Here is an 18,785-nt window from a genome sequence, read left to right on the forward strand (position 1 = left end):
ACGCTCAAGGCTAGGCTATGAGGTGCCATAAAAATATACTTTTTCAGAAGAGTATAAATTCAAAACTTAGTTACAATTGTCAATAAAAGCGCAACTTTATGCTGTTACATATATATAGTAGTATAAATATTTATTTATGTATATAGTAAATTGGCTATATATATTCACGTATTTGTTTATTCCCTTTACAGCTAAAAATCTGTTAAATTTTTTATAGAAATTCCAAGTAAACGTGATTTAGTACTAATAAAATTTTCAGTGATTTGTCACAAACTACAATAAATTCACAAGAGTGAGTCGAGGTACAATAAAATCATTGCTGCTGCAGCAGTGCTCATAAAACGTGCTCGCACATTAAATAACAGCAGCAATAGAAAAATCAAATCAGCAACAATCGACGTATATTGTGCTTCATAAATATGAAATCATAGACAATAAAATCCAGAAGTTATATTAATTCCATATCAACTATAAACAATTCGTTACCCTTAACGGATTTACCAGGGGCTCTTCAATTTTACTCAACAATCTTGTTGATTCTGAACGCATTTGCCATGTGCTGCCCTTAATTTTATTTGCAAAGAATATGAACTTTTTTTATTCTTTAAACGCCTTTAATTCAGTTTTTTTTATTTAAATTTATGCTTAATAAATGCGCCAGCAGATGGCGCCATTTAGTGCTCAAAGTCAAAAAGTAGTGCAAAAAATGTACAGAAAAAACTGTGAACTGTGAATATAAATAAAAGCCACAAACTATGCCTATTCGTGGCATTTACTTGCCTCATATGCCAGACTATTGCCAATTGTTCTTTTTGCTATTTTTGTGCTGCTGCGGTTTGTTGCAGAGATTTATAGAAATGTTCCGGCAAAGCTGCACCCTAATTTTAGCAAAAAAAATAAAAAATATATGAACTTTTGAAAGATGGTCTGAGATTTTCTTTCAACTAATAGGTTAGATATAAAAGTGTGCAGTTTTTAATAAAAAATTTTTCCTGTTTTTTTTAGTTTAATTTTTTATATTATTTGTGCGTGTTGTTTTTACTATTTTTGCGATTTTTTATGAAGATTAGAAAGATATCCGGTATTAGAATTAATTTCGTATATATGAAATAATTATTTAGTAATATTATTTAAAAAGTATCTAAGTCAAGATAAAATGGTAATGAAAATAAGTGTAGTTGTACAGTTAAAAATAGGTCTGTTCGAAGAGATGAAGTGTCGACTCTGCTTAGAAGCAGACGAGACTACCAGTCACATTCTCTGTGACTGCCCAGCCTTGGTCTGGCCAAGGAGGAGGTCACTGGGAGGAGAGCTGCTCTCTCCTTCTAACATTAGGAGGTCCTCAACGAACGACATTCTGGCTTTCATTCGAAAGGCGGAATGTTTTCTGTTCGGTTAGGGTCAGTTGCAGCACAAAAGATCAATCTGGTCGAAGTGCTCTGCTCCGTTGGAAGCTAGTACCCCGTATATTTCTATTCTAAGTAAAGTTAATTTGAAAGATTTTTTACTTACCTAGCAGATGATGCATATATTATAGATGTATCAGTACTTTTGCAATCTTATAAATCTTGATTCAATGAGGATTAATTTCTTTACTTGTTTTTGTTATTCTACAGTTTTTTCAAGAATACATAGTATGACTAAATGTGCTATTGTAAACTTGTTGGATATCAAACTCATCGGTATTAGCATCTTATGATACAATAATGGTAACACTTTGTTTAATCTTCAGGTTGCCATTGTTATTGTTACTTAAACAATTAATTTACAATGTTAAATCAATATCTACATCTAGTTTATCTAGTTTATTTAACGGGCCATTATTTGTGCTCAAGTGAGCTTTAATGTGTAAAGCCACAACTCAAATCTAACCTATAACTAGTTCAATTTTTATACATAAGTAAGCTGTACACAAAAATTAATATTTAATTAATAAAAGATATATAAACATTTTTGATTTTGTCAATGAGATGTTTTCTAAAATTTATACGTCGAATGAAACAAAAGTTATTCAGAAGTTTTCTATTATCTCAGGTTACATGTATATAAACTCTACTGTTATTAGTTTTGTCTATGGCTTTATTTCTTTATTTTGAGGTTATTATGGAGATCAGCGCTCTTGATATATCAAAATGTATATTAAATACCTCATAACATTTTATTTTAAAAGTGTTTAATGTGCTTTTTATACCCGCATTTTTATCTCTGACTCAACCCTATGATTCAATAAGTAATTTTTACTTATGGGGTTGATGAGCTTTTAACAACTGTTCCAAAATATTCGATTGATAAGTACGCACTCCAAATACTGCTCCATTACATAACTTTACCTTTCACTTGCAGCCCGATTATTCCAATATTTTACATTAATATCATATATTTAACATTCCAACATAAATTGGAATTGACAATAACTTCCCTTTTTCAACTTCAATGATCAATTCAATCCAATTAACTTTCTCTTAAAACATATTTCAATGCAGAGAATTGAAAAAAACGTATTCTACAAAAACTGGGGCTGAACATAAAGTGAGGGAAAATTAAAAGTAATTGCATAAACGATATTATGACACTTACGCAGCAGGACAAACTTATCCATGCCCTCAATATTGGAATAAAAATAAATAAAGTTTTTACCAGCGCTAAGAGGAGCGGCGGCACAGCACAGAATGACCGAAGTCACATACGCAGACAACTTGGCTGCGATCCAATCAAAGAGTTCAAAATAAAGAAAGGCATAAACTCTGCAATCCGGCGGAGCAAGAATCGCAAACGATGGTCCCGGCGTTGCGCATCTTCCTTTTACAATTTTTTGCATTAATTAAGTAAGGAAAAGTGCAAAAAGTGGCACAAAATCACAGAAAACAGATTACAGCATGCGGCCATGAAATTGATAAGCACACTTAATGTAATTAATAGTACATTTCTGTGCAATACAGAGTATATACTCCTTTATACATAAAATACGAGTAAATCTAACTAATTGAATAAAGAAGAGAAAGATTAATTTCGCAGATAGCAAAAAATGAACCAAAAAAGATTGCATTGTGTAAATGGTACGTTTGGTTAGTGGCCTCATATGGTTGCTCCATTTTTGGTAGGCGTGAATTATAAATGAAAAATAAAATTTTTTTATTAATTAATACTTTTACAATGTTGAAAAATATATGAGTTTTATGTGCTGATAAGTAACTACTAATTGAAGTGCGAATTAAATGTAGCAATTTCAATTAACAGATCAGCAGACCGCACGAATCCAAAAAAAGAGTTGAGTTTTTTTCAGCAAACTTTGAAGTGGGTCACTTTAGTTTTTGTGTAAAACTATAAATATTTTTTTAATTTAATATTTATTTTAAAAGAAAATGAAGTATTTGTAGCATCATGACTAACAATGTTTTTTTTTATTTTATTTTCATTTTGTCGACTGGTTAACATCCGTTTTCCTCAACGGATTCGCCGGATTCAGCGGATTTCATTTGTCTTTTTGCTGCTGATGGATTTCCTTTTTTTAATTTATTTATGACAAATAAACTTCACTGCAATTTAATTGGAATTATCCGCTTATAGGTACAAAACAGAAGAAAAAAAATAAATTTTTTTTACACAATCATTTAAATTTACAAATATGCTGTTATGTGCGAATATCTTTGATTGGCAAAAAGTAACTTCATGACATACGTACGAGTATGTGCAACTTTAGAGTCTATTGAACTTCTGCTGTCATTGCATTTCGAAAATTGAATGAACTGAAAGTACATCAAATAACTATTAAATTGGAAAAATTACTTTTCTTTATAAAAACTTCGCATAAAAATCAGACGAGTATTCTTTGTTTGTTCTCTACATATTAGCACAACGCAAGCAAACAATATTACCACATGAAATTGTCTTTGGCTGGAGCTGTATTTTGTTTTTATCTTTAGCTGTTTTAATATTTTTATATCTATTACTTCCAACAACTTCACATAAATACTCATCGTATCACAGTGTGTATTTATACAAAACGCACACATAACCCAACAATACTTGAGAAAGTCATTATTTTAACTCTATTTGCAATACGACAGCCACTGTTTGCAACTTGTGGCATCTTATTCTATACAGTATAAACTCTTCCATGCTGTTCCACTGCTGCGACTGCTGCGACTGCTGCGACTGCTGCTCATAAACCCAGCTACAAATAGTTCGAAATCTATGTGCCGATTTAGAGTTTGCCATATATGAGCACCGCAGACAATTCATCGCAGACAATCGCAACTATGCTTTAGTGTCATTTGTGGCAAAAATATGGTCGCATGCCACGGTTTGCTTTTGCTATTTTAACTTATGCAATTTGCTTTACACACACATGTGTCCATTTTTATCTAGATATACGTATATGCACCATTCTGTATATATGCTTACTTTTCTATAGTTTTTTTTTGTTTTTATTTTATTACATTTATCAGTCTTGCAAATTATGGTTGCACATTTATGCTTTATGCGCACAAAAGCCATAACAAACCAAGCCAAACTTCACCAAACTGAAGCGAACTGATCCAAAGCAATGCATCTGAATGCTATAGTACGGGTATAAATGAAATGCAATCCTCTAATCTGAAACCAGTCGCAGCAAATGAATTGTCAACGTTCGCCGTTCGTTACATCCATCAGATATGCCAAATACTTTAGTGACAACAAATGCAATATTCATGCTGTTGACATAACGAGCTGCTGCATGACATTTTAAGTTTTTTTGTGGCAAGTTTTTAGCCTTTTTTGTTTTTTTGGTTTTCACTTAGTACTTTGGCGCATAAATATGATGATGAATATTAACTGATTGCATTGAAAGTTTTATAAGCAGTGGAACTTGTAAGTTTTTAAGTAAATCTCTCTTATATAAATCAACAAGAGCTTTAAGCAATTTTAATAACGACATTACTTGAAGTTTGAAAAATTAATTATAATTAGCAGAACTTTAGTTTTGGGTTGGGTTCCTGGCCACAGGAATATCCCGGGGAATTGTAGGGCAGACGACATCGCCAAGGCAGGCGCTCTTCTGCCTAATATTAACTCTTCAGATATAGGCGCTTCACTTGCTACAGTTAAACTGGCAATTAAACAAAAATACCTGACCATAACCAAGTAATACTGGGCTGACGAACCTCAATGTCAGATTTCTAGGATGACTTGATATAATTTAGCTTTTTGAGCTTTTTGGGATACAAGGCCGCTACTCCAACAAAAAGAACTTATGTTTTGAATTATCAAAAGAAAGCTCATTATTCACTAAAATCATTTTATGTACAAATATACCATATGTATATTTTTAATTATATTATAAGTATAGACATTATACATTATATATATTAGTAAAGACATTGCCTGTTTCAAGCCAAACAATAGTTTCCTGGTGCAGTGTAGGGTAGATAATTGTATACAGTTTTACCTTGTACATAACTAACAGAACCATAGAATATCTATTCTAACTGATGTTGTCAGACAGCAATAAAGCCACTAAATTCTTATTAGGTGACATCAAGATGGGTGATGTATAGCTAAGTATATCTTTGCCGAAATAATAAGTTACGTATCCTATAAGTAACCGGTCATGCTGGAGTTCCGGCAACGAAGTTACAAATAAACTTTTCCGAAAAATGCAGCCTTACTGCTTGTAGACCCGCAACCATTCTATGTTTGGAAAGAGGTAATTTCTTTTCACCGCTTCGAGAAGATAGGAGAAACAAGGAAAGCTATACTGAGATAATCTACCGGTTTAACGATTGTATTTAACTAAGAAAAAATAATTTAAATCTATTTAGCTAAATAATCAAATTGAACTAAGTAAAAATAATTTAAATGATCATACTACTACAAAAATTGGACATATCCAATGCACGGCAAAGCAACCTTTTAGTGACTGATTGTAGATGGTAAACCTAATTAAAGTCAAAACGATGAGATGGCCAAATCGTTGGCTGCATCAATTGCAAACTCAGCTCAAGAAAAGAACGTATTATAATGAAAAATGTGCATTTATAATATATACAATATTTTGTCAAGAGCAAAGGATTGTCAGTACAAGAATTAAAACTTCCAAAATAATGTGTAACGTCTACGTACGTCTACTCGTCTTTTTCTCCAAGACCAAATGGTTTAACAAGGACAATGCCCAGTCTAGACAATACCATAATAAGTGTAACTCTCTACTCCCAGGCAGTTTTGAAGGTATTATAATGTGCAATATTTGTCTCCAAGTGACATATATTCCTATAGATAACATTTATATTAATATCATTATATTTATAATAAATACAATATTTTATCAAGAGCAAAGAATTATCAGTACAAGAATTAGGTTAGGTTAGGTTAGGTTACTGGGGCCGTCCGAAGACACACTTAGACCATGAGGTCCATTGTGATACCCTAAGAATTTGACACCTGTCCCTATAACCACTTGGTATTGGCTACAAAGCCATTGACACGAGCTATGGAAATAGAATCTAGCTCTCTTAATGAATAGAAAAAGTGCGACCCTAAGTAGGATAGTCTATGTCTTGCGAAGGCAGGACACTGTAGCAGAAGGTGTGTTGGTGATTCCTCTTCATCATCCTCCATGCAATGTCTACAATGTAAGGAGGTCCTGATGTTGAGTCTCACGGCATGTCCTCCCAACGGGCAGTGTCCCGTAATAATTCCCACTATCCTGGATAAATTTGCTCGGGATAGATTGAATTCCCCCGATCTTTTCTTACTTATTTTTGGCCAAAATTCCTTGGTTTTTATGCAGTTGGTTACTGTTGACCATCTTCTTTCAAACATTTGGTATGTCCATAATTTTATTCGGTGCCGACAAGAAGCAACTGGTATACCCACACTTTCTTTATCCAGAAGAATTTGTGCTGTCGTACCATGTCTTGCTAATTCATCTGCTATACAGTTGCCTTGGATGTCCCTATGTCCAGGGACCCAAATAATTCGTATCCGAAAATATTCAGCCATCACCATAAGTGATGTAAGACAATTCAGTACTAACCTCGAGTTGAAGGTCGACGAGTTTAAGGATTTTATAGCTGCCTGGCTGTCAGTAAATATGTTTATAAATTTAACGGAGGAGACATTGTGTTCCAGCCAATCTGAAACTTCCAATATAGCAGATACTTCAGCTTGAAAAACGCTGCAGTGATCCGGTAGCCTGAAACTCATACTGAGATCTAGTTCAGGGCAGTATACTCCTCCTCCTACTTGTCCATCTAACTTTGAGCCGTCTGTAAAGAAGTTAAGGCGATTATCACTCTTTACAGAGTAGTTTTTCCATGTCTCCCTAGAAGGAATAAATAATTCAAGATTTCTGTTCACAATTGTAATTGTAGTACAGTAGTCTGTTATATCCGGAATGAAATCAATTTCTCTGAGGATGGAATCTTGCATCCATCCACAACTGCTTCCAATTCCTAGTTCTCTTATACGTAAAGCTGCCCCAGCTACCTCGCCTTTCGCCGCAATGTCGATAGGTAAGATATTGAAGATAACATTCAGGGCAAGTGACGGCGTTGATTTTAACGCTCCGCTTAATGTCATCAGTGCAGTCCTTTGAACCTTTTCCAATTTCTTACATAGTGTTGACCTATTCAGAGTATTTCTCCAAAATAACACTCCATACAAGAGAATTGGTTTTACCACCACATTATATATCCATAAAATGGACTTCGGTGAGAGTCCCCATCTTTTGCCTATAGCGCCTCTACAACAGTAAAAGGCAACCATAGCTTTTTGGGTACGTGCAACAACATTTGGTCCCCAATTCAGTTTTCTGTCAATTATAAGACCTAAATATTTGGCTTTATCATTCAGAGTTAGAGTTTGACCTCCTAGGATAGGTAGTGTGAATTCCGGAATTTTATATTTCCTAGAAAAGAGCACTAGTTCTGTTTTGGTTGGATTTATTGATAATCCGCTACAATGGGCCCATTGGGATACTTTATTTAGATAACCCTGCATTACCTCACTAATTGTACTCAGAAATTTTCCCTTTGCAATCAAGGAAAGATCATCCGCGTACGCGACCACCTGACAACCTACGCTATCTAGATCAACAAGAAGATCATTAACTGCAGTTAGCCATAAGAGGGGGGAAAGTACTCCTCCTTGTGGAGTCCCCCTATTAACTTTCTTAGTTACTAGCGTTCCCCCCCATTGCGCTACGATTGTCCTATCAACCAGCAGTTGGGTAATGACTTCGATTACTCTATTGTCAATTCCTAGTTTTCTTAATGAGTTGACGATTACTTGAGGAAGGATGTTGTTGAAAGCCCCTTCCACATCAAGAAAGGCGCAAAGGGCGTATTCTTTATGCTGTATTGAGTTTTCAATCATCCCAGTTAGAGATGATAATGCGGTCTCTACAGACCTTCCTTTACAGTACAAGAATTAAAACTTCCAAAATAATGTGTAACGTCTACGTACGTCTACTCGTCTTTTTCTGCAAGACCAAATGGTTTCACAAGGACAATGCCCAGTCTAGACAATACCATAATTCGTGTAACTCTCTACTCCCAGGCAGTTTTGAAGGTATTATAATGGGCAATAGTTGTCGCCAAGTGACATATATTCCCATAGACGATAGTTATATCAAGACAAGCACTCTAAACCTAAACTAATCTAACACATATATTACTGTTGTATTGTATTTCTAATAAAATTATAGATAATACAAAATAACATATTGCATATCTAAGTTGTTCACGTCACGTCTACATAATTTTCTGAAAACTATAAAACTTAAGTTTCAGTTTTCATTACAAAATCATTACAGCACAGCTAAATTTTCATCTAAAATCGCAATAAAGCAAATTTAATTCACTCTTAAATTTCATAATATTTATGTGTGTTCCATGAAAAGTCATGAATTCATGAATTCATGGACTCATGATTTATGTTGGCAAGGCATCATTTCGAATTAATTGTGATTCGCTAAACAAAGCAACAAATGGAACCATCTCAATTCCACTTCTGAGTCATCACTGCGTATGCGCATCATAATTTTTCGCCATGCAATTATGTGTGCATAAAATGTTAAAGTTAAATTATAATAAGATGAAAAATAAAAAAAAAATTAATAAAATAAAAAATATAATAAAAATGAAAACAACTAATGATAGTCGTTGAGAGAAGCGACAATGAAAAGGGAGTAATAGCACTCCATTTGTATGGAAACTCCGTCAATTCAAAGAGGATTTCGCTGTGGCTCTTCACTCTATGGCTCCAACTCTAATTGCAACAAGTGTATATAACCGTTTATGGTTTATGCTTCATGTTTGCTGCTATTTATGTATTCTATATATGATAAGTATATAATTATATAGATGTATATATAAATATACATTGCATACAAAATGTCTAAGTAAGAAACAAATTATGCAAACGTCAACGAGACGTGACGGCGCTTAAGTTAAAAACGTCAAAGAACTCGCGTTGAATTACAAAACAAAAGTTTTTTAAATTGAATGAAATGAGTTTTTAAAATGAAAATCTTTTTTGAAAAAAAACCAACAAATACAAATGATAAATTGCAGAGTTTAACAGAAAAAATATATTAAAATACAAACACACTCGTTCGTATATATATTTGAAAAGTTGCTTCAAACTGGGTTACTTCAATTTTTTTACATTTTGCTTGACGTTTTTGCTTAAGTACTAAAAATATTCATTTAGGAAAGTGTGGGCTTTAAAGTAATTTATGGTTTGTTTATACAAATTTATTAATTTTTGAAAGTAAACTAAATAATTAATGCTCCAATTGTAAAATATATTTCATAAACTAACTTCATATCTTGATAATTGCACTTGAAAAAAGGTGAGCTCTAGCTGGTTTCTCGAATCCTTTTTAATGTATTGGTTGCACTGCCAGTAACATGAGAGTGTCAAACAGTTAGTTGAGAGTGTCAAATTGTTTTTATGTGTTTTGTACACAAACCGAATAGGCGTATATATAATACGCCTATAATACTAATATATATATAATACTAATATATATATAATACTAATATATATATAATACTAATATATAGCAGCGGTACATAGTTAATATATATACTAAGCAAAATGTAGCGGTGTACCACTTGCCATGTATCCTAATAATGTTTTGTACAGCAAAATTTAATATCAAGGAACTTATGATTGGTACAAATGTTATTAGAAAAGTCGAGAAAATATTAAGCAGATTATTCTTATTAATATTATAGAATCATTTATCATTAGTAGAAAAGAATACTGAAGAAATAAGAATTTCATAGGACTTAAGAGAAGCGAATTATACAAATTTCTTTATTGTTATAATTCATATATTCAACTATTAAATAAAATCATAGTAACTCCATAACCTCTATATAAAGTTAGGCTACGTTGCTACTTTTTTTCTAGCTCAAAAAGATACTCAAAGGATTTTTTTCAATGATTGATAATATACAGGTGAAATCGCAGGCCGTAGATCATAGTGTTCGATCCTGTTCTCAAGGTATAGTGATATAAATAAATGACTTTTTGAAAAATTGAAATTATTTTTACTTTTTGGGGACTTTTAAAATCCAATTTTCTGATTTCTTTTTCTATGTCATTGAGTCTTACAGTAGCGCTAACATCTTAAACGAATAACTCATTTGATATTCATTATGAGTTTTGTTTTTTGTCCATAGATCACATGTCTCTTTGTTTAATTTTATTTATAAAGCCACAATTTTGGGTGTACAATGAATTGGTGATCATTTTTATCTCGTTTGCTAGAACTTCCAATGGTTTCAAGAAAATTGTTTAATCAATATTAATTTTTAATTTTCTGATTAGTTATTTCAATGGTAAATAAATAAATAAAATAAATAAATAAAATGCAGGAGCAATTATATTTTAGGTAAAAACTTTCCTTCTTTAACTGTTATTTGGCACTACAGTCCAGTGTGAACCTTGGCCTCCTTCGCAACCTACCTCCATCTGCTTCGATCTTGTGCAGTTGTTTTCAATTCAGAACTTAGAGCTTTCTGACGTCCACGTACACATTTTTTTTACATCTCAGCTACGGTCTGCCTCTATGTCTTGTTGTCAATGCATTAGCATTAAATATATTGACCGGATTTCTTTCAGGTCTCATTCTTTTAACGTGATTGCAGTCTTTGTGCTTTGAAAAATCGTACTATATTTTCATTTTTAAGCAGGTTATTAATTTCGTTGTTTGTTCATCTTCTGAATGTCTCGTCATCCATTCTAATAGGGCCATATACTTGTCGAACCTAAAGGAGTACACGCCTGGTAGAAGTAGGGCGAAAACTTTTATTTCATTTCCATCAAGAAATCCATTTGGATTTTAATTATATAGTTGATATATGTCATTGTGACTCTTATTGCTATTTGGGTATTGAAAAAAGTGAGGCGATCGTTTATTTGAAAGAACTTGCTTATTATATTGTCAAATTGGAAGTCAGTTTTATTTTTTTCAATGTTAGTTATCAATATTATTAAACTATTATTAACAAAATATAAGTTTATAGGAAATTGTTTTTTATTTTTTTTTTTTTTGATTTGATATAAGTTTTTATTTAATAATCATAATCATTAAAGTATATTGACAATACAAAAGATACATAGGTATATCATTGAAATTAGTAGACATTATAAATTTAGCACTTTATTTAGCAAGTGTTAATTGAAATTTTGTATATTTCTTATAAAAATTTAAACTATTTTTCATAATTAAATCAATTTCTACTTTGCCTGCTTTTAGAAACATGAACTATTTTCGTCAAATTGCTAATTAAGTTTGTTTTAAATTTAATTAAATTGTTTTTTTTTTTTGTGAGTTTACTAAATATTTTGTAAATTTTTTTTTGGTTGACAAAATTCCGTAAAATTGCAAAAGCAGACCAATAAGTGTTAACATTTCATGCATATCATGGCAACAGTCATCAACTTCAACAGGCAGCACAGCCACCAAACTAGCAACTGTCGGAGTCGAAACGAAAAAGTATCTTCAAAATTTTGCTCTTGGCACTGACTTCCATTAAATGCAGTCACTTGATGGATGCTCTTGACGTTAGTTCGTGCAGCTTTCACAGTTAATAGATCTCAAGTAGCGTTTATATTGCACAAAGTACATAAGCCATTTCGCAAAATGTCCTAATAAAACCATACCTAAAAAATATATAAAAAAAATAAATAAAATTTGAAATATATCTTCGTAAAAAAATTTTTGTTGCAAAAAATTTTCTATAGAGGAAAGCATGCCACAAACTTGACATGAGAAAGTGCAGCAGAACTACAATAGTGAAATAGTGAAATTCAACAGAATGTGCAACAACAGCAATGACAACATGAACCATATTAGCAATATATATCCATATCATCCTCCACATTGTTCTTATTATAGTTGTTGAGCAAGAAAACCAACTGGCCAATACAGTAGCTTGTCGTAGTTGTCATACTGTGTCGTTGTTGTCATGTTTATCGTGTTTGTCGTGTCTATCGTGTCTTGTCTGCGGGCAACATGCATCCATCCAAACGGCAGTCGATCTAACCAGCAGATATTGCCTTGTTCTAGCCTTCATGTAGTCACTAACCTGACGATTATGGAGCAAAGAATTTGCAGTGATGTTGCAATTCGCATTGAATATTTACATTTGATGTAACGAATTTCATGAACTGCTCGTCTTTGCTATTGGCAGCGAATTCGTGTGCCTACACGGATGCACCTACAGTTGCGGCCTACTATGTGTAAAGATAGCCAGATAAGTGCGTCTAAATGCATTCATACACTTTTGCACAATTTATGCATCATGGCTGGCTAATATAATTTACATTTTCAATTTCAAGTTCGCACCGTGGCAGGCAGCGTTCCTGATATACCACAGTTGTCACGGCTCTTGGCATTACACTGTACTTTTTGAAGTGTAAATTTCATTTTCACTTTGGCGACATTGTGTAAAATAAAATTTTAAAAATAAATAAAAATATTTAAAATATCACAATAATATTTCATAGTTCATGTTTATGCATTTGACCGTTATGTTAAATGCTATGCCAGCTCAACTGTGATTGATGTGCTCGCCAAGTTTAGTATTTGTTGCCAAAAGTTAAGCTGCAAATGACACTGTGACTGTGTGACTATAGAAGTGACATCTCGACTGGAACAATACTAGAAAATAATATTTTTAGTTTTTACAAATAAAGTTTTCACAATTTTAGTTTAGGGAAGTGTTTATCGGTGACACATGAATTTTCACATTTTACGCCAATTTTGGGCGCCTTTTTGGGCGTTGGCGTAGAACGTATTTTAGCATTTTCTTCGTAAATAAAAATAATACTGTAATAATAAAAATAAAATAATAATTGCTAAAATAAAATTTTATTATTTATGTACACAGTAAATTTTAATTTATTTTATACCGCATTATCGACCTTAAAAATTTAATATTAAGTTATATTTTATTGAAAGTATGAATTTGAAAGAAAGATAAATATTAGAAGAACACATTTTTTTTATAAAAACTAAATACAGTCTTTATATAAATCGCTATAATACAATAAAAAAAGTATCATCACCAACAAATCAATCGTTCTAGTAGTGTTTTTACACCGATAAAAAAAATCATTTGACATAGAAAATATTGCGACTCTTATAATAATCGTAACTGTCCACTCATTTGATCCTTTCTTCTACTTCTATTGAATTACTAACTTACACTGTTATTTATAGATATTACCAAACTAGCGTTTAGTGATAATAGTTTTATAGAGTACAGGGTGGACTCATCTGATAACACTGTAACTTGAAACGTCAGTCTTAGGAAATCTTTGTCTCGGAGCAATATACATCATTATGAGTGATAAGACACACTGTATGGTAACCAAAATCGTAAAAGCACTAACTGTCCGCTATACGACTTGAAAAACCCTTAAAAAAACCACCTCTTTACTGCCAAAAAGTGAGACTGTAATACGTAATTGTGCTGATATGATTATCGGACCATATTTTAAGACACCAGTGGTACAGCAACAACCTTATTGACAGGTTATGCACCTGATATGATAACCGATTTTTTAATGTCAGTTGTTCATGAAAATGGTATGCTGGTAATTTTGACTGGTCTCTGCGTTCGCCCGATTTCACACCGCCAGCTTTTTTTCTCTAGAGCTACTCAAAGTCAAAGGTTTATAACGACAAGTCAAGGACGCTGGACGAATTTAAAACAACATTTGTTGAAAATAGCCACCATATGGATCGAAACATTTGAACATACGAATAGCAAATGGGAAAATCCGGGCGCATTACACGATTCGAGCTAAAGGTGTTCATTGGCGGATATAATCTTCAGATAGTGATGTTAAACTATGTTAAATGATTTTTAATTAGTGTTAAATAAGTTGGTCTACCTCATATAGCCAACCCTGTATATATATACAATATAATGCTTACAAGTAGAGATACTAACAAAAAAGTTGTAATATAATTTTAAGTTAAGTCAAGTTGGAAGTTTTTATTATCTTCTTTTGGCATTACTTATAAATGTCTGAATGCCGTATAAATATCGTTTGTTTGATATTTTACAGATGACTGGGTATATAAATATATATGCCTACTAAAGAAAATCAATGTAAGCAATTTAAACTCAAAATTACTGAGGAAAGATCGGAAAATCCAATTCAATTATAAATAGAAAATTCTGCAAATTTTATTTGTATACTGAATGATCCTAAAAAAATAAATGAAATATCACATCTGGTTTTCTATACTAGACAATGTCTATACAATAAAATATTGCCTGCTGCGTGCTGAATACTGTTTATAGACAATAATTAATTAATTAATTTTCTTTCAATGAAATATTTTCCTTTTTGTTTTTTAATGAAACTAAAATTAAAAGTAAAACCATTTATTTTTTTGATTTTGATAAAGCAAAAATATATCATACATTTTTTTTAATATGTTTTAGTGCAAAAATAATTACTTTTGTTTTAGAAGAATGAGCATTACACATTATAACAGAAAATCTATTATATTTTAAAAATAATTTTTAATTTGAAATTAATTTTTTCTCTAAATTTATTTTCTTTTTTAGCTGAAAGCGACCTCCTAACATTTGCACAGCGAAAAACTCATTACAACAGCGACAAATCACATTGCAAAGAACTCTTCACTGCCATCACACGACCTCGTAGTGTACGTGTGCTCTACGAGGATGCGGCTAAAGTGTCATCCGTCTCCTCAGCTGCATCATCACCGCGCTCAAAATCATTTGCCATGGATGGCAATGCTAATGGCGTTGATGGTCTGGTGGATATAACTGGTACAGGTGCTACAACAGCTGCTGGCAGCGATGAACTGGTTTGTACTCCTGTATTTGGTAAAGCCCATCGCAAGATGCAAACCCGTATCGATGCTGAAATTGAAATAAGATTGGTAAGTATAAAAATTAATACAAAATATAATAGAAAAAAAAAAATTTAAATGTGTTCAGCATTAGAGTGTAGCGACACTGTACACCACGATTGTCAGTTGTGCTGTGCCGCATGCAATAAGCCGCATTGCAGTATACAACACTGCCATTCCAATGCCGTTTCATTTAGACATACTAACAACCATTTTTAGTTTTCTTGATTAGAATTTATGGTTTGTTAACGGTTCTAATGATGCATTCTGTAGGCACATAAAAAAAATATTTCACCAATTATGGTTGACAAGTATCTCTGTACAATATTAGCATATATGGAAAGTAGCACTGTGTGATTTAGTTGTTTGGAGGCATTGGAAAAAAATTGATTTTCAGATTTTTCAAACAACTTTTTTTTTAGTTGAAGTGGTTGTTGGAGGAACTAAAAAATTGTGAAGTATGAAAAGAATCTCGTACCCTGTGTAACAAAATATATATAAAAAGCTATAGAAAAAGCAATGATAATTGTAACACATTGGGTCAACATTGCTTTATTAATGGTAAATTTTGAACAAATTTTCCCACTTCTTCTTCTGCTTCATTTTAGCTATAGCTAAAGTACAGCCTTATATTCTCTACACACAATTCTACAGTTCTAACGATTATTTTAAAGTCATTGACATCAAATCGTTTCCTATTAGTTCTCATTGTATTAAGCAGCGCGTTGAGGGCTTTTTAGTCGTTGACACCAAATCGTTTCGTATTGGTACTCATTCTATTAAGCAGCGCGTTGAGGGCCTTCCAACCGTTATTCCAACTTGAAGCACCATTTATGTTACATGACATTATCAACTCATTATCTATAACTTCATTTTGACTTCCAAGTTAATATATTGTAACAAAATCAAAATTTATTTTAATTTAATACCAACCTGCTTCCTCTCATACGCGACCAAGACTTCTCTTCGTGGACTATCGTTCCACTGTGCATCTTTGGTTATCGGACTTTTTCGCTCTAAGATCAAGATTTTGCATCTATAGATAAGTAAAGGACTATTAACGAACACGTATAACTTAATATCTATTAAGTACAATTGAGTAATAGTAATAAATTAACAAAGATTAACAATGTACTATTCAAATTCAAAGGATGTTTAAAACAAAAAAAAAATTTTTCTGGAATATTTAATGGACGGTCATTTAATGATGAACGTAACAAATTACACATGTTAATTAGTTATTTAAATATTTTAAAATTGTAATTCGCAATATATTAATTTTGTCTTAACTGATATGAAAACCGAAATAATCGTCCAGGTTCATATGTGAAGTTTTCATTTAAATCACAAATGTTATTATTATGTCGATGTTTTCGGGTTTGTGATTGTATCTTAGATTATCAGATTTGTAATTCTTAGAACCTTTTCCAAAGAAAAAAAAACTTGTTCGATGCTTGTACTATAATGATTATTTCATTAGACTTTTCAAACTCTATTATTGTATCTTATATTTAGAGATTTACGATTTTTAGAACCTTTTCTAAAGGAAAAATCAACAGTGGCGAATTAAAGGTCCATCACCTTATCAGACACTATAGAATGTATTAGTATATTGTTGTCATCGGTCCGTATTGTAGCTCCGATTTAGAGATTTGCAATTCTTGGAACCTCTTCTAAAGCAATAATAAACAATAATGAATTGTAAGTCCATCACCTTGGAGGTTGTTTCAGCATATAGTATAAATTGGGAACATCAATTTTGTCTTTCTTTTTATTTTTTGCAATCTTTTGTAATCACCCTCTGTAGTTTTATGTACTTACATGTTGAACAATGCGGTTTATACTGTTTCATACAAAAATTATATCTTACTAAATTACTAAATAGTTTTTATTTTACTCTAAATTCAAATACTTTATATTGTGCAATTGCATTTTAATGTAAATTGAATGAATGACTATATAAATTGAAGGATCAGACTCACATCGTAAAAGCATCAGATATAATTTCTTCTCATTATTGTACTCCTTAGTTTGCTTTTATACATATATAAATTCTAGATTTATGTATATAGGTATATACAAATATATTTACTTACATATATATTTGTTCATACGTGCTGTATTTTCTTATTCATAAAAGTTTTAAACTTTTTGCTCATTCCCCATTCCCTATCAACAATCTGAGCAAATCTCTAACATAACTCCCATATCTCAATAAATTTCCACTGTCATAACAATTGTTAATGATTGTTGTTTACTTGTTCCTAAATGACAAGTTCCATTGTTTTTGCACGTCCCGCACTATTAATGGATCCCAAAGCTACGACTACCAAAAAGTTTTATTGCTTCAATTTTACTCGCATTTCATTCATGCATTCATCCATACATTCAGGCATTCATTCATTCATTCATTTGTGTTTTGCTTTTTAGCTGCCACAACTTTGATGATAAAAGACTATATTTTCGCATAAATGTCTCCGATATTTAATAATGTAATTTGAGTGCCCCACGACCGCAAGCTGCTCCAGGTCCAATGCTGTCGGAGAAATTACTGCAGAGCTCTTTCGTATCAAAAGTGACTAAAATTTTTTCATATCATAATTTCCTTGTTGTTTTTATTGTTGCTTTTGCCATTAGCCATAGTCATTGTGGCAATGGTTTTACTGCTCTCGAATGCCAGCGCATCGAATTCACTCCAAGCAGTCTAACGTCATCGGGCGTCGGTACTGTGAAAAGGATTAAAAGTCATTTTATTAAAATATCGTCAACATGAAATAAAAATAAAAATAAAAATCTACGAACTTCACTTCAGCTTTCACACTTTGGCTGGCGATACGCTCTTTTACGGTTTCAGAAAATCAGATGCCGCAAGGCGTGTCGAAATTGTTACTGAATGAATCTGAAGTATCAATGATTGCACAATTTACATACCAGCAATTTAATTTATTTTATTTATATTTGTGAATCTGCTATCTGCCAGAGTTGCGGTTACAATTTATCTACACAGTTATCTTTAGCTAGTGGTTTTTAGATAAATTATAACATGTAGTGTTACATGCGCTTATTGTCAATAAAATATGGTTGATGATTGCTCTTAGGTTAGATGATTGTACAGGATAATTGATTCAGTATGCTTGGGTGGGAACACAACTTTAATAGCATAAATTTAAAATTATTCTATTCTATTAATATGTAAAGATATATAGATTAAAAAAAAGCTGTTTTACATGCCTGAAGTCTTAAGATGTTGCTATGAAAAGTTTTATGAGATTTGCTTAAAAACTGACTAGTTTGCATATTAAGAATGATTTAGTCCACATATAATAGATTGATAGAAAAAAGATTATTTTTGCTAAACTCTGTATGCATGTTAAATAATTTTATTGCGTTT

The 18,785-nt window shown here is 32.0% G+C and overlaps 2 protein-coding genes across 2 annotated transcripts in view; one reads left to right on the forward strand and one right to left on the reverse strand.

Moving 5' to 3' along the window:
* Positions 1-18,785, reverse strand: part of LOC119685464 (sex determination protein fruitless-like) — a 421,971-nt gene that overhangs the window by 163,051 nt on the left and 240,135 nt on the right. The gene's annotated exons all lie outside the window — the stretch shown is intronic.
* Positions 1-18,785, forward strand: part of LOC119682634 (serine-rich adhesin for platelets-like) — a 78,629-nt gene that overhangs the window by 28,664 nt on the left and 31,180 nt on the right. The window contains exon 2 of the mRNA XM_038096120.1: positions 15,084-15,424. Within this exon, the coding sequence (XP_037952048.1) occupies positions 15,084-15,424 (341 nt within the window). The remainder of the gene's footprint in view (positions 1-15,083; positions 15,425-18,785) is intronic.

This window comes from Teleopsis dalmanni, chromosome 2 (assembly GCF_002237135.1).
Source record: "Teleopsis dalmanni isolate 2A chromosome 2, ASM223713v2, whole genome shotgun sequence".
Lineage (NCBI taxonomy): Eukaryota > Metazoa > Arthropoda > Insecta > Diptera > Diopsidae > Teleopsis > Teleopsis dalmanni.